General features: G+C 43.8%; 1 protein-coding gene across 7 annotated transcripts in view; it reads left to right on the forward strand.

Annotated features, from left to right (window-relative positions):
* Positions 1-5,139: 5,139 nt before the first annotated feature.
* The window catches only part of TPD52L1 (TPD52 like 1), a 102,018-nt gene continuing 80,327 nt past the window's right edge, over positions 5,140-26,830 (forward strand). For all 7 annotated transcript variants that reach the window (XM_047733606.1, XM_047733607.1, XM_047733608.1 and 4 more), the window contains exon 1: positions 5,140-5,592. In XM_047733606.1, coding sequence (XP_047589562.1) covers positions 5,574-5,592 — 19 coding nt within the window. In that variant the 5' untranslated portion in view covers positions 5,140-5,573. The remainder of the gene's footprint in view (positions 5,593-26,830) is intronic.

Here is a 26,830-nt window from a genome sequence, read left to right on the forward strand (position 1 = left end):
TGAGATATTAGTTTGGGCTCAGAACATTGTCACTCTGAGGACAAGTGCATGCTTGGGCAGAACCTATAATGGATTGATTTAACCTCAAAAACAGAAAAAACTTCCAGTACTTTCCTTATACAGAGTTACAGAGCAATAGCCACATCATTCATTCTGCCTTCTCTCGTTCTCCTTTCTCTTTAGGAATAAGGTAAAGCCCCTCTTAGTCCTTTCTTAGACAATGTCTCTCTGCTTAGCCAGTAAATTAGGAATGATTGATGATAACGGAAAGAGACAAGACTTTTCTATGTAGAAAGGAGAGGCAAAAAGCCCCTTCCTGATGAAGCTCAGGGGTATCCTTACACTGTAGGCCTCACCATAGTACACGGGGTAGTGATTTTCATTCATGATGATTCTGCGTCTTCAAAAGAGCGTGAAAGCCGTGGTTCTCACCTGGTTCTCATCGTGGTTCTCATCTCTCCCTTTGCCCTCCAGGAGACTTGGCATTGTCTGGAGACAGTTTAGAGTCAGCACTGAGGAGTTGCTATTGGCAGCTAGCGAGGGAGCCAGAGGACCCTCTCCTACACCCTCCAACACATCAGGGAATTACCAAGTAAAAAACGCCGGCAGTGCCGAGGGGGACAAGCCCTGCGTTAAGGTCACAGAAAACGAATACATTTTCAATACGTCTTAGAGGTTGAGATTTAAACATGATTATATATGTGGCAGTTTGAAAGTCTGAAGGAATGAGCTTTAGTATTTGCGTGTGTAGGAGCTTGAGAGTGCAACATGTGATGTGTCCCTTTATAATGAAAAAGAAGCATCTTTGTCCTCCGAACACCTACGAGTATTTTATGGATCCAGAGACGATCTCTAGAAATTTTGGAGGGGAGCTTAGAAAGAAGCAAAATGTGTCCAATAGGTTTTTTGTGAAGAATTTTATATAATGTAACCAATTTATTGAGGGTAATAAGGTTTTGGGGGATAAACATGACTTGTTTGTACTTTTCTAATTACTTTTCCCTCAGCTGGCTGGGCATGGCTTCTTCACAGGCAGCTGGCTCTGATTCATTCATTTCTGTTAGTTTTGGTTATTAGATCACTGTCTTGTTGGCATATGATCTAGTCTTCTCAGTCTCAAAGTAAACCTCTTCTCCCCTCAGCACTGCTTGGAAAACCTCTCTCTCTCTCTCTCTGTGTGTGTGTGTGTGTGTGTGTGTGTGTGAGAGAGAGAGAGAGAGAGAGAGAGAGAATTAGAGAGAAAATTTTCATCTGATTTGTCCGACCTCTTCCCTTCCAGGTACCAGCTCCTCTTTGGGGCGTGTGAGGTGAGGATTGAGAAGATGAGGTAAGACTAAATGACTCATACTTAACTGATGAGACATTCAAGCTCTCCTAGGCCCTGCTGGACCCCAGCTGAGGGCCTCGCACTGCACTCCTCTGATGTTTACTTCTTGGATTTCTACTTCAATGGTCCTGGCGAGACCATTGCCTGCTAATTTCCCATGGCTGCCACAGCCAACTCCCTGGCAAGTGGACTGGTATAGGAACCACATTCCAGTCCTCCTGAAGCCTGGGGAGTTTGCAGAGATAGGGAGAAGGCAGTCCCAGCCCTCTCTGTGAGCAATGCCTCACCAGACTCTCCACACTTCCTCTTGCCCTGCCCGTAGGTAGCACGATGTGGGTGACACTAGCAGTCCTGTGGCAGGCCGTGCTCCCACACAGACCCTGCTTCTCCCTAGGGCAGCCCTCTTACCTGCCAAAGGGATTTTGCTGCACTACTTCCTTCCCTTCTGGAGCCTCCCTTTCTTCAGTCTCCTGGAAATGGTGGCTGACTAGCTGGTTCTCTCTCCCCTGACATCCACCCTCCCCCCCATGGTACTCAAGGGAACTCCCAGACGTTTTCCTACTCCGCTTGAAAGGGTGGGAAATTCAAAGTGATACCCACTCTGTCTCTAACATTTCTCAAAACTATCTGGCCATCAGATTTCTCAATGGGACTGTCAAGGCCGTCTTCTTTGCTCTGATTAGGGTAGGGCAGGGAAGGGTAAGAGAGACCCATATAGATAGGCCCATGTCTAAACTCTCCATCAAACTTCTCTCCCCTCCCCAGTTCCCCTGGAGGCAGGGAGCAGTTGGGGGGGGAGCGGGGAGAAAAGAAAGAAAGAAAGAAAAAAAAGTCCTTGCTCTGCCTGTTCCCATTTCATTATTTTCTGTTAATCTGGGTGGCAACTTTTTTAATTTAAAAGCTAGGAATTTAGTGCCTTTCATCTTTGCAGTGGACATTTTCTAAAACAGTCCTTCTCAATCTTGGAAGCGTATTCATATTATCTAGAGAGCTTTCCAAAAAATAAATCAAATCAGAGTATCTGGGGAGTGAGGCCCGGCTATTGGGAATGCTCAGGAGCCCCTGGCTGCAGGATGATACATAAGAAGGCTGGGAACCACTGCTCCGGAAAACACAGGCCCCCCAGGGGGCTGGGAGGGGAAGAAGACATCAATTAAGAGCTCATATTGCATCCTGTCACAAAATGCAGAAGCCCAGGCACAGAGAGGCTGGGAAACTATCTTCAGGTTCCACAGCTAGTAATTTTCAGATCTAATAATGGAGACCCAAAGCCCATGTTCTCCTTCAGTGTAGTAATAAGGCTCCTAAGCCAGAGTGGCACACTTGATCTGTCCTTTCTTCCCCACTTCCCCTTCCTCTTCCTCTGCCCACAGGCCCCCTCAGCACCTTCTATAAGGAGTGATCCGGAACTGGTTCAAGCAAAGACTGTTGAATACAGCTTCCCTTTGGACATTTAAGATTCTCACTCCATCAGCAGAAAGATCAGTTCTGGAGGGGCAAACCAGGATTTCACTGACTTAATCAAATGCCCATCCACTGTGTTTGTTCCCCCAGGGAAAAGCTGCTGGAGATGAACAAACAAGAGGGTCAGGATGGCTGTTTTACCAAGCTTTAAGAAGTTAAGGAAAATCACCACCATAAGTGACAAGGAAATGGAAAGAAACATCAGTCTCCCTTGGCTAACCCATTATTTGGGGGCCAGCACAGCCTATCCTGTTAATGCTTTCCTCCTTCAAGACTCTGCTGAGGCAAACATCCTCACAGAAACCTTCCTTTATCTCCTCACGGGTCTGAGTTAGGGAAACTTCCTCATTGCTTACAAGCACTCTGGCTTCCCTCCCACTGCACTATTTTATAAAGTATCAGCTTATCTCTCCTTTTCACCAGACCATGAACTCCCTGGGGAGGAAGGATCATGTCCTTGACCTGTATCCTTTGCCTCTAGCACAGTCCCTGGCACAGAGAATAAATTCAATTACTATTTCTTAATGACTATCAATATTTTATTATTATAAAAATGATAAAATACATTAAGGGGGTAGTAGCTTAAAATTTTGTACATCAGAAAAATGAGTCATAATGTAGATAAAGGTTAGATGACCCAAGCTGGAAAGTCATTAACTATTTTCAGCTCCTTTTTACAGCTGGAAGTCAACCCTATCCTGGTGCTTAATTTCCAGGGTAGAGGGGACCAAAACAACTGGACAGAATCTGAAAGTGATTTAATCAGTGATTCTGATTCATTACTTGGTACACCCATGGTCACTATCACCAGAAGCCACATAAACCCTTGTGCTTGGTGTTCTGCAGAGCAATTTTTATGCCGACAATTACAAAGCAGGGGCATTTTAACATAACAAAAAACACGGACATGTTTTTTACATGTGCCATGAAAATCATGGGTATACCTTTTTCAAACAAAAATGTAAGACTCTATTAATGTTTATTAGTCTGAACTTTGACAGTAACTTGAGTATGGATGAAATAGAACCTACTGGTTAGTTGTTTATTTGATAACTTTTTATTTTATTTTATTTGTTTTAGAGAGAGAGTGTGAGAGAGGGAGCCGAAGAGCAAGGCGGGGAAGGACAGAAGGAGAGAGGGAGAATCTTTTTTTTTTTTTTTTTTTTTAAAGATTTTTTTTTTAATTTATTTGACAGAAAGAGATCACAAGCAGACGGAGAGGCAGGCAGAGAGAGAGGGAAGCAGGCTTCCTGCTGAGCAGAGAGCCCGATGTGGGACTCGATCCCAGGACCCTGAGATCATGACCTGAGCCGAAGGCAGCGGCTTAACCCACTGAGCCACCCAGGCGCCCGAGAGGGAGAATCTTAAGCAGGCTCCACGCTCAGCGCAGAGCCCACTCGAGCCTATGTCTCTCAACCCTGAGATCATGACCTGGGCTGAAATCTAGAGTCAGATGCTTAACCACTTGAGCCACCCAGGTGCCCCCCCCAATAAATCTTTTGATCTATGAATTTGTATAAGGCTTTTTGACAAGAAATGGGGGGGGGACGTTTGGGTTTGATACAGGACCCATACCTGACCCTGACAGACTTTAACATCAATTTTAAGGTGGGGGGCTGAAAAAAAAAAATAATGGCAAACCACTCAAGAGCAAATGTAAACAAATGCTTCCTCTCCTTTTACAGATGGAGAGTGTGTAGGTGTGTGGAGAAAGAGATGCGTAGGGCTAAAGACCTGAGAAGGTGAGACATGAACTGATTTTTCTTCTCTGCCATGCTTTCTAGTCACACTGCCAGGCCAGGCTTGCAACGAAACTGTCAGTTTCTAGTCTTTCTCTGAAAATGTGACTGCTTCACCCTACAGGAAGGGCTTATGGGTCCTAAATTAGAAAATATACCCGCAGTTGACGCTTATTATTTGCGCACTCCGTATCTGTGAATTTTCCTCCTTAAGTCATTCCAGACTTAGGCAGAGCCCGGGGAAACTTGGGCTGGCAGGCGCGCCTACCTTTCCAGCTGAGGTCAAACAAGGCGAAGCTCTCCCTTGTTTCAGTAAACAAGTGCCCTTTTCATACGCTACAGATACACCATTTTTGTGCTTTTCAGGGGAGGGGGCTGATTTTGCTATTTAAAATGGCTCACGTGAAATGTTGGTCAGATCAATAAGCTCACCGGGTTTCACTCAGGTGTCAGTTCTAATGATGACGGCCCTGAGCTCAAAGTTCATGAGTCAACAATACCTAAATACGGTATCTTTAAGCAGAAACCCACATAAAACAAGGTTATATATTGATCATTTAACAAAAACATTGAGTGCAGAGGGTCACAGGATCCAAACTCCGTATTTCCATCAGGAGCTAGGGTTCTGTGTCGAAAATCCAAATCCACCCTCCTTCCTCCCTCCCTGGGGATCTGCCCTTGGCTGCCTGGGCTTGAGAACCCACTTCAGCCGGGTCAGGCATTGGCAGAGCCTGAGTAAGGCGCCCGCAGCCAGGGGTGGGCGCCCTCGGTGCCGCGCGCGGAGCGGCCGGCAGGTGGCGCCCGGCGGCGGGCTCCTTCCCCGCGTGGTCCGGGCCAGGTGGACTGGACGCCGCGGAGCTAACCACAGCGGCAGTGCAGGCGGCCCCCGGTCCCCCACCCCTTCCACGCAGCGCTCGCGACAAGTGCGCAGGGGAGGGCGGGCGCGTGCGGCGGGGCCAGCTGCGTTCCGAGCCCGGGCACCACCACCTGCTTCTCTGGAAGCGCCTGGGAGCCCCGCGGCGCGGAGTCCGAAGACGGCCACCATGGAGGCGCAGGCACAAGGTGAGTGGTCGCCCATCGCCCTGAGGGTCGCGTCCTGGCGCTCAGAGAGGCGCTTTCCCGGCACCACGTAACTTTGCTTTCGGACGGAGCGGATGGGTGCCATCTCACACGTCCGCCGCTCACCGCTCCTGCCCGCGCCTGCGGGATAATCACTGCTCCCCAAACTCGGGATTTGCTGTGAGGCTGGGGCCAGTGGAGATGCTAAGTGGAGAGGTCTCTCCGCTGGAAATGCGCCCACAGAGCGCTCGACTTCTTTTCCCAGCCAGTGCCCCCTCCTCCCCCTCCCCCGCTTTCCCAACCTCGCGAGTGCCCGAAGGACCTGTTGTGCAGGGTCTGGAATCCGCGAGGCGTTCCCCTTGCCCTTGGGGGAACAGGAAGGGAGCGCGACTCCTCTCGGCCTGAGCCGTGGGCTGGCGTCCCGTCCCAAGTTCAAGCTGGGCGGCGCGCGCTGCGGTGGGGGCTGCGCCGAGTCCCGGGGCTCAGGGCTGCGCTGGGGGCTTGCCCAGCCCGGACTTGCCTTCTGAGGCAGGAGAGCGTCACCCGCCCGGGGATCTCTAAGCGATAGACGCGCGTGCCCTCTTTTTCCAGGTCCGGGAGCAACCTCTGCCTCCCCGCCGGGCGGGGCGCGCAGGGTCCCGGGCCGCAGTCCGGCCGCCTCGATCCCCGCTCCTGGGGTCGCCCGCTGTAGGAGCCCCCGGCGGCGGCGTCACCAACGGCAGCCTCGGGTCTTGGGGTCATACTGGGGCCAGGGGTAAGGAATCCGTATGAAACTGTGCGAAAAGGGGAGTACGTGGAGAGAGAAGCAGAGGTGGGCGGATGTCTAGCTGGAGTCTGGTAAGGAAGGACAATGACCGTGGAGTCTACATTGGGAACACCACCAAGAAGGGAGGGATGCGGAGTTCAGCCCTCTTTAGCCTTTAAAACAATCACTCCCTTTCTTCCACACTGCAAGAAATACTGTGATGGCTTTTAAAATAGAAATTTAACCAAGGGGAAAAAAAAAAAGGCAAAATAAAGGTAAAAAAGGTTCCAGACCCTTTCCCGAATGATAGGGATTTGGTGGGTGCTTGGGCCTAGCTGGAGTCGCCCAGCAGGTTTGCTGCCAGGATTACAGTTGCCTGAACAGTACTAACCATCCTGGTGTGTTCCATCAGCCAAGATCCTGCCCATAAAGCTGCAGCTTCCAGTGTTTTTTATTCCCCATTATCTCAATAGGAAAGGAGAATTCAACCAAGGGCAGGGGTTGTTGGTCAAATTCAAAGGCAGTGGTTGGTCTGGAGGCCTTCTCTCCTGACCTGAAGCAGGTGGGAACAACACTGGAGCTTTCCAGCCTGCCTTGCAGATAAGAATTATTTATTTGCAGAATGTTAAATACCGATCTCAGATCAGTCAAAATGGAATGATTGGGGCCTGGGCATGGGTGTATTTGAAAGCTTCCCAAGTAATTGGTTATTCATTGAGATTGGAGAAAGACTCATCTGCATTTTTTTTTAAGATTTTATTTATTTATTTGACAGACAGAGATCACAAGTAGGCAGAGAGGCAGGCAGAGAGAGGAGAAAGGAGGCTCCCCACTGAGCAGAGAGCCCAATGTGGGGCTTGATCCCAGGACCCTGGGATCATGACCTGAGCCGAAGGCAGAGGCTTTAACCCACTGAGCCACCCAGGCGCCCCTCATCTGAATTCTTAAGGCAGCTAAACTACAGGTCGGAGCCATGAGTGTCGTTGGTTTGCTTTACTTGCAAGATTTACTTGCCAAATATCCCGGTGCTTTCCTTTTGCCAAGTACTGTGCTAGGGGAAGCAAACACAGACTTGATTTTTGCTTCATGACATTTATAGTAGAGGAAGTAAAAGACATTAATTTGATAGTTACTAATAAATAAAGTGTAAAATTGCAGCTGTGTTAATGATATAAAAGAGGGCCACATAGTGCCAGTGAGAGCCTGAAAGTCTGGCCTAGTAGGTGATAATCTAAATAGTGACGATTGTTTACCATGTCCCTGCTTCTGTTTGTGCCTTTTGCACTTGTTGACTTACTGCTTCACAACAGTCCCATAAGGTCGTGTTCTCATTCCCGTGCTCCAGAGAGGAGACAAGCAGAACATGTGAATTCCTCTAACATCAAGTAGACAGTGAGTAGCAGAGCCCGTGCAGTGACTGCCCGTTTTCACTCAAGGCCTGCCACTTTTAGGGGAAAAATAAAACTGAAGTCCCCATTTATCTCCCCCTTACCCTCTTTGCCACTCTTTCTTCCCTCTCATGAGTGGGTGGAATCTGAAGGCGTGAGGAGTCCAAGTTAAAGGGCAAGTGAAATTATCCTCCGGAGATCGGGGCTAGGGTGATGGTCAGCCGGGGAGGACAGAAATGAACAGGTTTAAGAACTACTTAGGATGAAAATCAGCTAATTTTGGAATGGGTCTGTAAGGATGGGTATGAAGATGACTCTAAGTTTATACTTTTACAACCAGATGGATGATAATTTGCCTCTTAAATCCTCATTTTCCCAGTACTTGGAGTTCTTCACTTTCAGACTTTTTTTGGTCATTTAAGCAGCAGACCTATTAAGTTCTTTTTAATAGTTTTTTTTTTTTTTTTATCAGAGAGAGAGAGAGGGAGAAAGCAAGCACAGGTAGACAGAGTGGTAGGCAGAGGCAGAGGGAGAAGCAGGCTTCCTGCCGAGCAAGGAGCCTGATGTGGGACTCGATCCCAGGACGCCGGGATCATGACCTGAGCCGAAGGCAGCCGCTTAACCAACTGAGCCACCCAGGCGTCCCCAGACCTATTAAGTTCTTTAAGGAAACTTTTCATAAAATGTTTATAGTTTAGATGAATGGGAAAATCTTACCCCTTGACACATGTTTCTGGTCAAATGAATTGCCTGTTAGATTCTTAGAGACTCATCTGGTTTCCTAAGTGCAAGTTTCTATCATCGGCACAGTTTATTTTAGAATTATCTCGAGTGGGGATGGCTTATCTTGCTGCCTGTTGTCTAGAAACAAGCAAAATTGAATGAGATGAAGTAGGCTTTGCCACTGGGATGTTCCCTTGTACTTTCTAGGAGATCTGCAGGTGCTTAAACATGGTTTGTACGGATAGCTCGGTAAATGCAGCAGCAGGGTCTTTTAGAAATTTTTCCATAAGTGAAATTCTGCAAATATGTATCTTGACTTCATAAAATAATAGACTACCTCCAGCAGGATAAGAAGATATTCTGGGAAGTCGACAGAACAGAAAACGTAGAGGTGGGATTATGCACAGGATGATCCGATGAGAAGGATCTGGAGAACAGTGTGGAATGACAAGCCTACAGGAAGCCAGCATTCTCAGTTGCTTTCCTGGTACTAGAGAATTTTGCATTAATAAAAATGATATATTAGAGAGAGGCTTTGGTTAGGAATGTAGCATTTTTGTGAAACATATGACAGTTGTTTGAAATAAAAATTCCTGATCTTTTTAAACTACCTTTCAAAATTTCATGACTTTAGGAAATAACTTTTTGTCTTTCCAAGTGTCTTTACTGTTAAAAGGAAAATTTTCTCACTTAACACTTGCATCTATTTAGATTAATAATTATATTAATTTCGGGGTGCCTGGGTGACTCAGTCACTTTAGCCTCTGCGTCTTGATTTCGGCTCAGGTCAAGATCTCAGGGTTCTGAGACTGAGCCAGAGGAGGGCTCTGTTCTCCGTGTAGAGCCTGCTTAAGACTCTCTCCCTCTCCCCTTGCCCCTCCCCTGCCCTAAAAATAATTTTAGAAAATAATTGTATTAGTTTCCTATGACTGCTGTAGCAAATTACTACAAATTTAGTGGCTTAAAACAACAGAAATTTATCCTCACGGTTCAGAAGCCTGGAAGTCCAAAATCACTATCCCTGGACCACAACTGAACTGTCAGGTGGGCTTTGTTCCGCTAGAGGCTCTAAGAATTGATTCCTTTTGCCTCTTCCAGCTTCTTTCTGGTGCCTGCTGGCGTTCCTTGGCCACATCACTGCCTTGGGGGTCACATTGCATTCTCTGTCAGATCTCTCTCTGTCTTTTATAAGAAAGCTTGCGATTTCACTTAGAGCTCATCTGAGTAATCCAGGATAATCTCCATTTCCCAAGATCCTTAAATAATCACATCTGCAAAGACCCCTTTCCCATATAAAGAAACATTTACAGGTTTCAAGGATGGGGACCTGATACTTTGGGGGTCATTATTCAGCCTACTACAGTAATTATTTTTTATATTCAGACAGTCTACTCAGGAGGATTCTCAGAGATCTGTAAATGACATTAAGTTATAAATGTCAGATAAATCTTAACCTGTTTCCAAATTCCATTAAAGTGAAAATGTCATGTATAATGTCCATTATAATTATACTTTGTTCACAGGACATTTATTTATACCATCATGTTCCAGGAAGAACTTACAGCAGTTTATACATGTTAAAAAAACACAGCAAGATAATCTAAACTAGAAACAGGTGAATGAAAATAAACAAGGATCAGAACAGAAAATGAGGCAAGGAATGAAGCTGTAGAAAACTGAATACAGTTATATCCTTTTTCCTTAATATTGCATGGAAGACAAAGTCTTGCTTTGTAAACAGAGTATGTTATTTTGTTAGAAAACATTAAAATAATCCCTCTTCTCCATGCCAAATAGCAACAGGCTAAGTCTCTTATGGTGTAGGGATCATATTACTCGAGGAAAATACTTGTTTTGGATATTTCAGGGACTATAATCATAAACCTCAAACTATGGGAGGTAGGTGTTACATATTTTAATTTATGATTTTTAAAGATTTTTTTTATTAAGAGTATTCTTACTGCCTTCAAAGCTACCTCCTGTAGTTTTATTTTCCCTCCAAAAGTGTTAACATAGGGAGTATTGCATTCATAATTAGTCAGTTGTTTGCAGCAAATTTATACTGTTATTTTAATTAAAATTCTTATAAAATCTAATCATAAAAATGATAGATATTAGAGTATATTGGAACCTATTTTGAATTTTTGCCCTAATATACTTCTTGTTTTCTTAATACTTTGGGTAAGTAGAATCTGAGAAGTTGCTTCAAAAAACTTATAAGCAGGAGAGTCCATTTTTGTGGCCTGTGACAAGATTTGATTCTTAGTGAGATGCAGTAAATAATAAATAAGTGCTTTGGCAAATATCGATTTGCTAAATATTTCAACACATGTTTATTGATTACCGTAGTAATAGCAAATACCCGACAAGCACTTACTACTGAAAGGCAACAGATGTTATAGTTAGGATTCCAGAATCCAAGCAAACTGCCTGAATTTTAATTCTGTCATTCTTCTCACTCACTATTAATATGACGCTGGACAAGTTTACTTGATCCTTCTGGGCCTTGATGTTCCCATACTTAAAGTGAGAATAATAATAGTACCTATATTGTAGAATTGTGTTGAGGATTTAATGAGTTAATACACGCGAAATGCTTTAAAACAGTTCCTAGCACATGATAAATACTAAATAAATGTTGGCTGTTGCTTTTAGTGGCCAAGAGCTTTGCATACATTATCTTATTGAATTCTCTTAGTAATACTATGGGATAGATACCATTCCTTTTTTTTTTTTAAGATTTTATTTTTTTGAGAGAGTGAGCAAGAGGGTGAGGGAGAGAGAGACAGGGGGCACACTCACATGTGTGCACACATGAGGCAAGGGTGGGGTGGGGGGAGCAGGGAAAAGGGGCAGAGGGAGAGCCAGAAACAGACTCCCCACTGGGCAGGGAGCTTGATGTGGGGCTCCATCCCAGGACCCTGGGACCTTGACCTGAGCCAAAGGCAGATGCTTAACCGACTGAGCCACCCAGGCACCCAGATACCATTATTTTTAACTCATTTTGTAGACACGGAAATTAAGATCAGAAAAATTAAGTGTGGAAGGAAGAATTCACCACTTCACCCCTACACTAGCCCCGAGGTCATGTGCAGGATGGCATATGCCAGCAGAAGGTGAAGATGACTTTGACATGAGTCATCTTTCCAGGGAGGATCGCTAAGCAGAGCCATCCCCATGGGTATGCACACAGAACTAATGAGATTACGCATCTCCATCCCAGTGGGAGTTTTTGAATACTAGAATGCTGATTAGAACTAACTTACTTTGAGGGGGACAATAACAATAATATTTTGGTGGTGGTTTTGTTTTAATGCCAGATACCATGTTATACACTACAAAATTGTGTTATTTAATAAATAAAATGAAATCCTGAGGAAGGTAATATTATTTCTGTTTTACAAATGAGGACACTGAATGACAGAGTAGTTACCCAACGTTCTCTAACTCATACAGCTTGGACGTGTTAGAGCCCAGATTTGAAATCCGGAAGTGTGGGGCGCCTGGGTGGCTCAGTGGGTTAAGCCGCTGCCTTCCGCTCAGGTCATGATCTCAGGGTCCTGGGATGGAGTCCCGCATCGGGCTCTCTGCTCAGCAGGGAGCCTGCTTCCCTTCCTCTCTCTCTGACTGCCTCTCTGCCTACTTGTGATCTCTGTTTGTCAAATAAATAAATAAAATCTTTAAAAAAAAAAAAAAAAGAAATCCGGAAGTGTGACTTTATACGCTGGGATTTTAATTACTGTTCTGTACCATCTCCTTAAATTGGCATGCATAAGCAGTCAGTGTGCAGAGTTACAAATCATAGATTTTGCTTTATATTCATACGGTCAAGGGGGTTTTAAAAAGGGCAGTACTTAGTTGCACTGTCTATGCTACATATGGGCAGAGTCTAGGTCTGAAAGAATATGGCCAGAACTCCTGAGGTCTGCAAGAATAAGCCCCATAATATGGTAAGCTGGGGCCGGGGACACCGTGGGGTGGGGTGGTAGGGTGCTCCTGTATGAACAACCTACTGTTTTAGTTCTGCTTTCAAGATGTATTCTGTAAGTCACAAGCCATGTGATGCTTAGAACCAGTATAGAATTTTATTATTAACTGCAAGGACACTTCAGATGTGGAATGCTTCAGATATGTTACTCCACTTGGTGTTCCTTCATATCCGTAATCTCAGGACTGTAGAATAATTGAGAGCCGTTAGGATCTGCATGCTTGTTTCCAGAAAGTAGGATGCTGGCTGAAAGGACTAGTTTCTCAAGGAGCACCGAAAAAGGAAAAGATCTTTACGGTGTCCCCAGTATTATTATTACTTGTTAACGTGAATATGTTTCATTTATTTAGCTGACTCCCAAGCCGTTTTGCATAATACCTACTTTAACAAGGTACCTAGTGGGAAAAATGAATAGGCAGTGGGTTTGTCCTTAAGGAACTGTAGCAATTTCTGTGTTAAATTTTTGTGGTCTCAAGTGGCAAAAAAGAAGGCATCAGCCTTGGCTGTCCCCCCAGCTTGCTCTCCATCTGTACACATGTTCACTGTAACTGCAGGTCTGAATTGTCCCCGACACCTGGAAGCTGTCTCTTCCGTTCACTGAGGTAGGATGCAGTGAAGACCACCGAGAGGGCAATCCCAAACTGTGGATTTTCAAGCCCGTCATTTTATCTCCCATTGGGTGTTTAAGAAATGCAGTGCGGTTTATTTAAAATATATGTATTAAATTAGGAATCATCCTTAATGCACCAGGGAAGGCCGCAGAACATTTTTAAATGAATTTGAGTTGTCTACAAGAAAGCTTTGGGTCCTCAAGGAAAGATAAATTTTAAATAGTTTCTCACAGCATGAGTCGTTTATAAGTGTTGCATTTTGATGCAGAGGAGATGAAATTCCCAAAATACAACCACAAATCTTCAAGAATACCCTTTCGTCACCAACATATTGCTTCCTTCCCCAAAGACAACAATCTGGCACTTAGCTATTTGTGCTATAGCCAGATAATGTACAGCGCGCTGAAAATGTGTGTGTTACGCCTCATCTCCAAATTTACCTGTGGTTATTTGTACCCTACAAATTACATTTTCCTGATGTGTATCCAAAATATAGAATCCTCCAAACCCTTGAAAATCGCAAAACGCATTTTTCTTATAATTAGCCTTTTCTTTTGTCAAACACGAGCAAGCGCCTCGTGAAGGATCTTAGAAGCAGAGTGGATTCATTCAAGAGGAAAAGCTTGGGTGGTGGGAGGGGATCTCTTCAAATCTCTTGATTTCCGAGTCTCGAGCTGTCAGATATTTTTTTCCCTATGATTTCCACCCCCCCCCACACACACACACATGAATGAGCTGAAAGTAGCAATCGTGAGAGCTACAAAGAAAATTGTCTGTATTTCCCACCATTTTGGCTTCCAAGATGGATTCCTTTGTACCTGAAGGCATCATGGAAAGATGGGTTCTCTTACTTAAAAGAGTTAGGGCAGACCAGGAAGAAAGTGCAGTCTTTGGCCCCTGATAATTCCATTTTTGACACCCCAGGGCCCCTCCTGGAAGTTTCAACATACCCGTGTTTCCTGCAAAGTTTATTTCAAAAGATCCTCGGTTCCTCACAATTTCCCCAGGTCAAGAAGCGCATTGTGGGCAAGGAAAATACCTCTTTGTCATGGGCCTACCGTGTACCAGGTAGGGTTCATTTATGTGGTTCTTGCTCCCCCGGTCCCCAGAGCGCGCTCTCCAGGACACGGGCCCTGAAAGAAGGAAGCATATTGGGAGGATTAGACCTTGCATTTTTTCCACCGCTACAGTTTTGAGAATGTGTGGAAATAAGAACACACATTCAGAAATTTTTTGAAATAGGATCTTGCTACTTTGAAAGATCTGCATACAGAACTTGCAAGGGGGAGTACCCAGCAGCCAAAAGGTGGGTGGTTACTTTCTGACAGTGCCGCACAGGGGCACTTGACATATTCTTTTGCATCTTCGAGAGGAGCCTGGCCCCTCTGGCCAGAAATTACATTGGCACCCACCAGAGAGGAAGACCTCGTATTTAACCAATAAAGCATCTAATATGTTTGAAAAGCAAGAATTGTATAGGGGGAAAAAGCAAGGTGGATTGGGTAACAGTAAACAGATGGAAAACACATCTGGAAGGATATTCAGGGATGCTTTTGTGAAGTATTGGCAGCACAGTATTGCCTGCCTCCCCCTACCCCCAAGTAAATTCTTCTGGTTCTTGATGCAGAGTCCTTGAGCACAATGGTCAAGAAAGAATTCTTGAGACGTTTTAGGTTCAAAAAGGTGCTTTTATTCTAGCACAGGGACAGGACGTGGGCAGAAACAGCTGCACTGTGACTGTGAGGAGTGACTCATATAATTTAAAGTTTGGGGAGCAGGTAGAGATCACGTATGTCTCTGAAAGGATTTCTCCATGTTAAAGAAGAGTTCTAGGATCCTGAAGGTCTGGTACCTCAAGATAAGGCTGCTTTTAGTCCCTAGTGAAACCTCAACATTAAGGCAGCTATGGGTTCTGTGAGGAATGTCAGTCACACTCAGCTCATCTCAAGTTGTAAGGAAATTTAATTTTCACTACATTTCTCTTGGCTTTGTTCTCCTCAACAGTTATGTTATGGGGTAGCTCCTTTCTTCATTAAAGAGTTCTGAGCGAATAGTTGATCTGTGGTATCTAGCACTACCCATTTATATCCTGCTGTTGATGTGAAATGTTGGGGTCTAGGAGCTAATGGTTAAGAAAGAATTCTTGGGATGTCTTTGTTGCAAAAAAGATGTTTTTATTAAAGCACGGGGACATGACCCGTGGACAAAAAACGCTGCACAAGGGTTGTAAGGAGTGACTGGTTATATACTTTTAAGTTGGGAGGGATTAGGGATAGTATAAATCTCTAAGGAATTTGGAAGCAAGGTTTCCAGGACCTTGAAAGGTCATTTATTACTCTCTGGTAAATTTGTGGTCGTGAGACCCTTCAGATGTGTATCAGTGGACCATATGCTTGGAAGGTGATTGCTAACTTATATCTTGGTGGGGGCGGAGGGGTGCGGTGGATAGAGGTAAAGGAAGTTTCCAAAGGGATTTTTAGACATTAAAGAAGACTTCCGGGGGTGGGGGGGTGCCTGGGTGGCTCAGTGGGTTAAAGCCTCTGCCTTCGGCTCAGGTCGTGATCCCAGGGTCCTGGGATTGAGCCCCACATCGGGCTCTCTGCTCAGCAGGGAGCCTGCTTCCCTCTCTCTCTCTCTGCCTGCCTCTCTGCCTACTTGTGATCTCTGTCAAATAAATAAATAAAATCTTAAAAAAAAAAAAAAGACTTCCGGGAACTTGGAGGTCAGACTAATGTCAAGCTCAGGTTGGCTTTTGCCTCTAGCAAGGCATTAACATTGAGGCACTTGAGTTCGGGGAGGAAGGTCACTCTGCCCTCTCAAGTACTTGTCAATGGGGTGTACTTTGTAAGAAAGGTTAATTATTTTTCTTTCTGCCTTTCTTCTCCACATCATTATCCCAAATCTTACAATCAGATACAGATATAACTTTTGAAGACCTTTGCTAAGGGGGGCTATTATAAAAACAAAATTCAACTGAGTAAATTTGAAGATCTCATTGACATGTTTTCAACAATACATGAATTGGGCAGGATCCCAGCTAGCAAGCAGAGAGGGGCTCTGAGCTGTATAAAATGGAAGGCTTTTATAGACAGAAGGGATTGGGAAAGAAAAAGGAAATTTCTAGCTAAGAGTGGCTTGTTTCAGGCAAGGTCACCTTCCCCATCTGTGGGGGTCGGAAGAGGTCCATCAGTCAGATTACCCCACTAGCACTGAGCTCTGACTCAAGCCTCACTGGTTAGAGGTTACCTTGCTAGACGAGGCTGAGACTGCGGTTAGCTTAGGTATTCTGTCTTGATTTGCTGATGTGGGGCTTAGCAACAGCGACTTCATTTAGGCCTGTCATCTCCTTAACGGTGTAAAAACCCGTTTCTATTTGGCTTCATCCCAGATTTTGTGAACTTATAGTTAAATATGCTTGTTCGCGAGGAGCCAGGAATTTACAACATACACAGGTACAACAACTACCTTCCTGTGGAGATCTGAGCTCTGGAAAGGAACGAACTTGGTGCCAGTGTTCTGTTTGATTCCCGAGGGGCTCAGTGCCCTCTGCTCTCCAATGATGCCCTGTGCCCAACTCTGCGGAGCTGGCCTCTGTCCTTCATAGAGTTTTGTGTGTTCTACTCAGCTCTTTTTCAAGGCTGAGGGAAAAATAAATACTCTAGATTAATGTAATGGGACCTGTTATATTGCCGGAGGCTTAAAGGTCCCATAATAGCTTTGAATTTGGGTTCTAGTTGATTTGAGGAAAAAGGAAACGAGCTCTCTCTCTTTTTAAAAAAATTATTTACAATTTATCTTTTTTTTTTTTAAGATTTATTTATTTATTTGAGAGAGAGAAAGAGAATGAGAGAAGGCATACATGCCTGTGCCAGTGTGAGCAGGGGAAGAAGTGGGGCAGGGAGACGGGGAGATGGAGGGGATAATACTGGAGCCCAAGGCAGGACTCAATACCAGGACCCTGAGATTGTGACCTGAGCTGAGACCAAGAGTTGTTTAACAGACTGAGCCACCAGGTGCCCCAATTAGCTCTCAGTCTTAAAAAAAAAAGAAAAAATCCGGTGATCAGTTCTCAGGCCTCATCTTGGTTGACCTACCAGCACCACTTACAGAGTTGCTCACTCCTTCTTAAAGTGCTTTGTTCTGGTTTCCTCTCCTGCACCCCTCCCCCCCCCTTTCACAAGCCCTGTCTCAACCTCCTTTGCCTTCTGTCTGCACTCTCTCTTGTGAGTTGCTCAGGACTCGTGTTTTTAAAATTCCATCCAAACACTCAGAGCTCCCGAATTTCAGATTCCCTTCAACTTCACACTACCCACTTGATAGGTCTGCATGAATGTCTAATAAGTATCTCGACTTAACATGACTAACACTGAACTTCTGATGTCCTTCCTTCAAAATATCACTAGTTCTCCCAAAGTTACCCCCTTGTCAGTTAATGGCAACTCCGTTTCAAATGCAGAAGCCCAAAGCCTGAGAGGTTTTTGTCTTGGGCGGGTTTTCCCTATCATATGCCATCTCCAGTCTGTCATGCCAGCTCCACTTCCAAAATACATCTCCAGTCAAACAACTTCCCACCCTTCTGTTGATAGTGCCTTGGCCCAGGCTGCCATCATCTCACCTGGTTTCTGCAAGACTTTCCTAGCTGGGCTCCCTGTTGTGGCCCTTGCCTATCTTCAGTCCATTCCCAACATGGTTACCAAAGTGATCTTCTCAGAACATTTGGTCCTGTGCCACTCCTTTCAAAACTCTGCAATAACTCATTTTTCTCGGAATGAAGGGCAGAATCCTTACACCAGCCGAAAGGAAGGATGCTGTGTGATCTATATTCCACTTTCTCCCCTGTAACTTGCCTGACCTTGTGTCCCCATGCCCTCCTGCTTAATTCTCTTTGCTTGGTCTTCAGTGCCTTTCAATTTACTGATCCCTCTGCCTCAAAAACTCTTCCTTGAATACCTTGCTGGCTTGCATTCTCATCTTCTTGCCAGTCAGTGTTACCCTTATCTTCTTGCCAGTCAGTGTAACCAATCCTCCATTGGTTTCTCAAGTTTCTGCACAACTGATCCTCTGAGCAAAGGCCTTAACAGCTAATTTCTCTGCACGATCTTTTCAGGAATGTTTTGCATAGCAGGCGGCCTTGGAAAGTAGAAACTCTCCCTTACCGGCAGATTGATTTACTGCCTGGGATAATAAAGATCAGGTCTCCCTCTGGATCAGGTCTAGGGCCCATGGGCTAGCAGCCACCTTATGAAATCAGGGCTTCAAAATCTCAGTGTTAAGTTCCTGAAACACACCCCACCGTGTAAACAGGCAACACCTGACCCTCCTCATGTCACCCTTCTGGGATTAGGGCTCAGGGAACTGATGCAGTGATGTTACTATGGCCATTGCTATTGCTGTGAATAATTGTCTTTTTTCCCTCCTTGATCCAGGCGTCTTGTGTCTTTGACCATGATCTGTGAAACTGACAGGCTAATTTGCTAGCTTGCAAGTAGGGTAAAATCTGACCCTTCACAATTCTTGACCCCTGTCCTGAGCCATTAATTTAGAGAGCCCTGCTTTATTTAGCCTTTGTCTGAGCCCTGTTGAGAATGTCTATAGGCCCATTTAGAACCTATGCCTCCTTTTCTAGACCACCCTCTGGATGCCTGGGACTCCAGAACTGTCTGCCCAAAAAGCCTTCCATGTGTTACCAGGCTTGCACGTGCCTTCCTTGGGTGACCGTGCTGCCAGGATGTACATTCCTAATCCTGAGGGACTGACAGCTGCCCACTTTGGGAGGCAGCACTGGGAGTGGCTTGGACAGGCTAGGGTCCAGGTTCTTGAAGGGTGATCCCTTGACCAGCACCATCAGCCTTACCTGGGAACTTGTTAGAAATGCAAATTCCCACCCTAGACCTGCTAAATTAGACACTTGGGGGTAAGACATCTGTGTTTTAGCATACCGTCAAGATGATTCTGATGCACACGCCTTGTTTCCAGTTCTGTTGTTAACTCATGGGCACCCCTACTGGTGCTTGTGGTGGACAAACCCTCAGATGTCCCCAGGCATTTCAGACTTCTGGTGTTCACACCCTTGTATAATCCCTCTCCCTAGATTTCTGGCAGGACCTGTGACTTGCTTCTAACCAACAGAATATGACAGACATGATGGGACAGTACTCCCTTGATGATGTTGTTTTAAAAGACTGTTCTAGCGTATTGGAGGCAAGACTCTCCTTGTGGATTGATGAGATACGTAGCCATGTATTAAGGTGCTGTTCCTGTCTCAATATGGAAAGTTTGCAGTCAGTTAGGTATTTTTATTTTCAAATGTGGGTCCTAAATTTTTACTCCAGAGGCTGGTATTTCCCATTTACTTGATGACTATATACTATTTCCTCCAGTTGGGAAGAGACTCTGGTCCTGTGGGTGGAAGCCAAGAGGAATAAACTAGATGAAAGAAAAAGAAAGGTCGTGTCCTATAAAGGGACTCTAGCCTGGGGGTGGGGAGCATGAATGTAGTCACAAAAATTTGGATTCATGTCCCATTTCAGTCCGTTCTTGGTCATCTTCGTTAACTAGCTCATCTACAAAGTGGTGAAAGTGGCGGCCGCCCTGTGGATTTTGTGACTATTGAGACAATGCATGCGAGGTGCTTGTGACCCCACTTGGGTCCTGTTACGACAAGGTGAGACTCATTTATTAATTCCTCCTGAAATATGCATTGCGCACCCTGAGTGCTGAGCGAGGGGACAGGGAAGCAGGTGAATGAACCAAAGTCCTTCCTCTGTGAGCCTACTGCCCTATTTTTGTTACAGCTGTTAGGCGTCAAGCTACTACCTTTAATGCATTCTTTTATCGAAAAATTCTTTGGGTTTTGTACACCACCTACCACAAAGTTAAAAATAGCTTGCTGGAGCTAAGGCAAGATGAGTAGGTTAAAGATAGAAATATAAGTTGATAGAATTTTGGACATCTGGCCCATGTGCAAAGTTATTTTCTGAAGCATAAGTTGTACCTACTAGAGCGCCCTGAAAGTGGATAAATATTTTATTTTTTTATTTTTTATTTATTTTTTTAAGATTTTATTTATTTGATAGAGACAGAGCTCACAAGAGAGGCAGAGAGGCAGGCAGAGAGAGGTGGGGAAGCAGGCTCCCCGCTAAGCAGAGAGCCCGATGCGGGGCTCGATCCCAGGACCGCAAGATCATGACCTGAGTCGAAGGCAGAGGCTTAACCCACTGAGCCACCCAGGTGCCCCGGGGGTAAATAATTTTAAATGGTTGCTCTTTTGGTCCTTCTTTATTTACTTGGATGAAAGCTTAATGATGTGCATAGCAGACCTACGAAGCAACATTTATTGTTTGGACACATTCTGAGGATGAACAAGTTAAATTTTTTGTTGATGTTCTCATGACTTCTCTCATAATAATTTAATAAACCTTTGGGGAACATGCCGCAGCGCTAATCTCTTCAGTTAGTAGATCTCATTTCTGGTCTCTCGTAGCTTGGAGGCTGGCTGTTAGCGCCCAACCGTGCTGAAGGAATGCAAAACCATGGAGAGAGGTGTGTGTTCTGGATGGCAGGGCTGAAAATTCTGCTGTCTGTTGCTTAGCAGCCTGTTGGAGATTTCTCTGTATTCTGAAAAGCTTCTAATGACAACTGTAGATTTCTGCTCCTGCCATTTTAAATGTTAAAAAAAAAAAAGGCACAAATGTAATGTTTTAGTATATATGTGAATATACATAGACATACACACACACACACACACACACACACATTACACTTACAAATGTGACCTGTTACTCTCTCGTTTACTCTGCCTTATTTTTCTCTGTAGCCCTGTGGCATTTAATATTATGCATAATTATTTTCTTTTTCTCCCAGTGAGCATTAAAGTCCTTCTGGTCAGGGTCTTTGACTGTTGTCTTTATGGTCATATCACCAGTGTCTAGAAAATGGCTCTTTCATGGATAGCACTGTGTCAGTACTTATGGGGAAATGATGAATGAATGGTGTTGAGTAAATACCATCATGTATGACTTTGGCAGGGTGTAACGGGGGGGTAAACATTTCAACTTTTATAAAAAATTAACATTTTTAAAAATTGTATTATAACTTCTCATAAAAGCTCCCCAAATTGAAGAAGAGCTGAGATGGTAGTCAGAGGTCTCAGTACTGCTCCACTGTCTTTCAGTGTCATTCCTGATTTTGACATCCTGAAGATGATCATTAAACTGAGGAGTCAGGCTATGTCAATGTAAACGCAGAAGCGGGAATAGAACTAAGTTGCTCCTCTCAAGGAGAGGGGAGTGATGGGGATCTGGAGAGGGTGAGGGGTTTCTAGAGGGACCTGAGGTGGAAAGGGCACACAGAAACTTAGTCCTAGAGGGACAAAAAAATAAAGAATGTGAGAGAAGGAGTTGCCTGAGGACTGAGGAGGGGAAACTTAGAGCAAGAGGTTCTTCTAATGATGTTGGCCCAGGAAACATATAAATGCCCTCCTAGCTTCCCCTGTGATAGCATTAGTAATTCTGCATTGCTCACTCAAATTTTCTATGGGAGTAGAGTTTTGTTATGGGACAGCACAAAAGAAGAGGTCACTGGATACCTGATGTATATTTTACCAAAAAACGGTATTCCATTTCTCCCAACCTCCCCTCGAACAAATATGGAGCAAATACTGAGACTCTCAGTATGAGATGTGCAGATGAACCATATGCTTGGGTGCCCATGTTTTCCTGGCTGTCCTGGTGTGGGGATTCCAAGAAGGTGGAAGAAGGAGGAGGAGGAGAGCTTCAGCCCAATCCCATGGGGAGTGGTTTGCCTGAGAAGCTGATTTTCAAAGCAGTTGAAAATCTTGGGTCAGCAACACCTGTTCAAATTATTTTAACTGGACAATTGAGAGTCTCTTATAGAAATAGAAGCTACGGGGCACCTGGGTGGCTCAGTGGGTTAAAGCCTCTGCCTTTGGCTCAGGTCATGGTCTCAGGGTCCTGGGATCGAGCCCCGCATCGGGCTCTCTGCTCAGTGGGGAACCTGCTTCCTCCTCTCTCTCTGCCTGACTTCTTGTGATCTCTATCAAATAAATAAATAAAATCTTAAAAAAAAAAAAAAAGAAATAGAAGCTACAATGATTTGGTGATATTTTCTTTTATAATGTACATGTGGTGTGTTTTGCGTAGCAAATTTATAAAATAAATTTATTTATTTATAAACTTATAAATAAATTTAAAATCTATAAGTTTATTTATGCACATATAATTTATAATTTATAAAGATTTAGGAGAAGACACGTCTGTATTCTTGTATTGCCTAAAAACATCCTGCAGGCTGCAAGTTGTTACTGAATGAAACTTGAAAAATGCTTATTTCCTTCCCTGAATCTGCCACTTCCCCCAAGACCTTGCTGAGAGCCTGCTAGGGTTTGAAATATTGATGAATATGAGCCCATTCATCTCCAAATTTCACTGACCTTTCACTGGAGGGTATTTTTAGCTTCGTCGAGAATTTAGGGCAGAGAAAATCTGCAGAAATATCAGGTTATGTGGATATTTCCGTTTCAGAGAGCTGAAGATGGATTCTGTAAGATGAATATTTGAGTCGTCATTCATCATAGGCTAATTAAAGTAGCATAGTTCCCTTTTAAGTAAGGTGCCAAGAAGTTCCTGAGTAAATTAAAAACATGTCAACATATCCTTCTTGTAAAATCTAATCTTTTTTTTTTTTAAGATTTTATTTATTTATTTGACAGAGAGATCACAAGTAGGCAGAGAGGCAGGCAGAGAGAGAGGGGGGAAGCAGGCTCCCTGCTGAGCAGAGAGCCCGATGCGGGGCTTGATCCCAGGAGCCTGGGATCATGACCCGAGCCAAAGGCAGAGGCTTTAACCCACTGAGCCACCCAGGCGCCCCATAAAATCTAATCTTAATACAGATGGATATAATAATTCTGTTAACTAATTACTTGTTTAGATCCTCTGTAAATACTGTGAATGTGATATTAAACTGTTTCTGACATCCTAGCACATACGGTAAATGTTGCTACTAATAATACATTAGATTTTTGAACCATGAGACAGATTCCTCAACACATTGGTGGAGTGGTGGTGTTCTCTTGACCGGACTTGCTGGCTGGCTCCCCATGGACATTTTCCACTGACTCTCCACTTTCCATTTTCCCATGCAAGAGTGTTTGCTCACGTGGTTTCACCCGCCTCAAATGCTGTTCCCCCTCATTTTGACTTGTCACATCCCTCTCCACTGATGAGCTCCAAAACGGTTTTCCCTGTGCAGGTTATCCCCCCTTTTTTCAACCCCTGCAGCATTATGTCCTTTAGGAACAGTGTCATCATTTAGGATTCCGGGACTTTCATGCAATCTCATGTTGTAGGTGAAAGCACTCCCAGAGATGAGGGGATTGACCTAGACTAGTTTCTCATAAGTGGGGACACCAGAACAAGGGCTTGAGTTTTCTGTGATTCTCTCTGTGCACATGCAGCCTTTCACCTTCTGCAGCACGCTACGGTGGTTTGTCCCTCTGTCCTGTTGAAAAGACTTTTTTGAAAGCTTATTTTTAATTTAAAAATTAAAAATTTAATTTAATTTAAATTTAGAATTAAAAGTTTAAAATTTTAAATTTATTCATTAAAGTCAGATTCAGAAAACATACTTCTGAGTACAGCTTGCAAATCTTATTCTATTGGTAAAATAAGCAAATGTTAATAAAGACTTTTATTTTTTTTTTAAGATTTTATTTATTTATTTGACAGAGATCACAAGTAGGCAGAGAGAGGGGGGTGGAAAGCAGGCTCCCTGTTGAGCAGAGAGCCTGATGTGGGGCTTGATCCCAGTACCCTGGGATCATGACCTGAGCTGAAGGCAGAGGCTTTAACCCACTGAGCCACCCAGGTGCCCCAATAAAGACTTTTAAAGGAACTTTGTAACTGGTGTACACATTTAGCTGATCTGTTCAACTTCATATTTAAAGACTTCAGTTTTCTTCAAACTCTTTTTTTTTTTTTTAAAGATTTTATTTATTTGACAGGCAGAGATCACAAGTAGACAGAGAGGCAGGCAGAGAGAGAGAGAGAGAGAGAGAAGGGAGAAGCAGGCTCCCTGCAGAGCAGAGAGCCCGACTCGGGGCTCGATCCCAGGACCCTGGGACCATGACCTGGTCCAAAGGCAGAGGCTTTAACCCACTGAGCCACCCAGGCGCCCCAAAGACTTCAGTTTTCTAATTGACTAGCCTTCCTAAGTACTTAAACCTTCTAAATCTAAAAATCAAATACATAAATACAGTAAATCTAGAATTCTCTTAAATTTCCAAAATCACTTACAAACTTAGCCAAATTTCCACTTAAGTTACATTAAATCAGTTATCTAATCAAACAATTAAAATTGTAATTATAAGCCAAATAGTCTCTCAGTAGACCAAATTCTTTTCAAACATGATACAAAATACCAAATATTCAGATGCCATTTACATAAACACGAGTTCTTGGGTTTTGGTTTTATTCATCGTTTTTAAATCCATTCATTGCTTCATTCAGTAATCACTTAAACTATCTGTGTACTAGGTATTGTTCTAGGCTCCAAGAAAACATGAGCAAAAAAAAAAAAAAGAAAGAAAGAAAATTTCTGCTCTCAGGAAGTTCACATTTCTGGGAAAAGGCAAAGAATAAACAACAGGAATTAATGCAAGATGTAGCATGCTGGATGTTGGTCCGTGCTAAGGAAAAGAATAACTTGGGAAGGGGAGGCTGTGAAATGAGGGTAAGTGGAATGGTGGTGGTAGTAATTCTCTGGGATTGATACTCTCTGCACAAAGACACTAGGGTTGAGCGAGCCTCCTTTCCAGCAGACGGGTGGCTTTCTGAGTGCTCTTGAGGGTGTGTACGAAGCCCAGCGATTTGTGTTGAGGCATTGCCTGGGCTCCCACTGTGACCCTGGTCGATAATTGTTGGAGTCGTAATTGCCGTGTCTGTAACTCCATGACTTCTCTCAGGAACCCTGCAGCCCCCACATCACTTGATCGAATTGTGCATTTTTTGGGCTCTTACAAAACAAAAAGGTGACTTCCCACCCAACTGTGGAGACCTTTGATATATCCCCAAATTCCTTCATATTCTTCAGGCCACTCCATCTTTACAGACATGTCTGACTGAATTCCAGGCATCCCTCGTGGTTGTGTCCCTGTAGGTTGGACACAACGTCCTCAGTCACTTTCCTGATGAACTTGAGCTCTCTAGGAGACAGTGAAATTCCAGAGGCAAAACACCATGTGTCAGCTCTCTTTTGTTCTCCTTTATCACCGTGCACTGTGGACCTCCCCAAGCCCACCCTCATTGCTTGCTGTCCAAGGCAGGATGGCATAGCCCAAGGACACACGCTTGTCCCCCTCTGCCTCCCAGTTGTAGGCAGCTGCTCAGAGACTGGAGTCCCTCAGTGTGAATCGAAATTATGGTCACCCTCCACCCCCCCACAGGCCTCAAAGCCCTTGGTCAACTAACCAACAATCTACAAATGCTAGTTTTCCTTCATATTAGTAGTTGGACACTTCCTTGAAAACTCATTCAAAGCATTTTACAATCAGATCATCCTTTTCCCATTTCTGTTTCTATTTCTGTCATTTCCCTTTGCATTTCTCTTTTCTTCCTGTTTCATTATTTACAATAATGAGAATTATACTACTCTTCTGTTTTTACAGTGCTGGTAATTTCATTGTCCCTGGTATCTATTTAAGGCACAAGTTCTTTTTCACAGGATAAAGTTTCAAGGTAGCAGAATGATCTTCCATTCCCTTCTTTTCACTCTAGGGTTCTAACTTACTATTTTTTTTTTTTTTCTGTTTCTTCCATTTACCCACTCTGAATACTCATGATCTTTTCATGGACAAAAATGCTGAAAAGTGAGCTCTTATTGGAAGAGTCTTTTCTGCTCTCATGCATGATACTGTTATCTAAGCATTCTAAGAAATATTTGGTAATGGTTTTAACAGGGCTGTGTTGCTCTGGAGAGCAGCATCTTATGGACAGTCTGGTTAAGGGGGTAGGCGGGTGGTGTTTGAAAGCCATTTCAGTGAGGAAAGTCGCCTTCTCCATGGAGTGTGAGCACACTTGAGTCCAGCACTGGATCCAACTCTGGTGCCATCCTGACACCACCTTTTTCCTCACCTTGAACCCATAGCTCCTGGAACCGCTTTTCCTCAGTTTGTGCTCTCTCGTGTGGGTGACTGTATACTCAGAGTCTTTGAGAATCAACAGATGGCTCAATTTAACCTCTGTCTTATAAAATAACCACTGTACAACTCCTCTATTTTATTTTTATGTAATTATTAGTTCATCCTATATAATATTGTAAGCCAGTTTGACTCCTTTAGGAAGAAGGGGGAGAAGGGAGGGGAGGAAGGGGAAAAGAACGGCAGGCTTGTACTGTTACTCTTTCAAAGACAGATTTATTTACAAGTGAGTATTTTTCCACCATTACCTACCACCTGCTGTGGTTAATTGGACACAGTTAGTGCCAAGCATGGTTTGTAACTTTTTTCAGTTGAGTAAAATCTTTAACTTTGAATGTCCTGAAATTATGGACACATTAGAATTTTCAAATTAAATATGGTACATAAATTTTCAGTAAACAAACAACATATGTACATATATTATATACATATATTATATATATTATATATATATAATATATATATATTTAATATATATTAAATATATATATATATATATTCATTCAGTTGTTTCTTGATCAGAGAACATAAAAGAGAGTGTTAATTACCACATTCTGGATAATTCCACTTACA

This window comes from Lutra lutra, chromosome 6 (assembly GCF_902655055.1).
Source record: "Lutra lutra chromosome 6, mLutLut1.2, whole genome shotgun sequence".
In the NCBI taxonomy this organism is placed as follows: domain Eukaryota; kingdom Metazoa; phylum Chordata; class Mammalia; order Carnivora; family Mustelidae; genus Lutra; species Lutra lutra.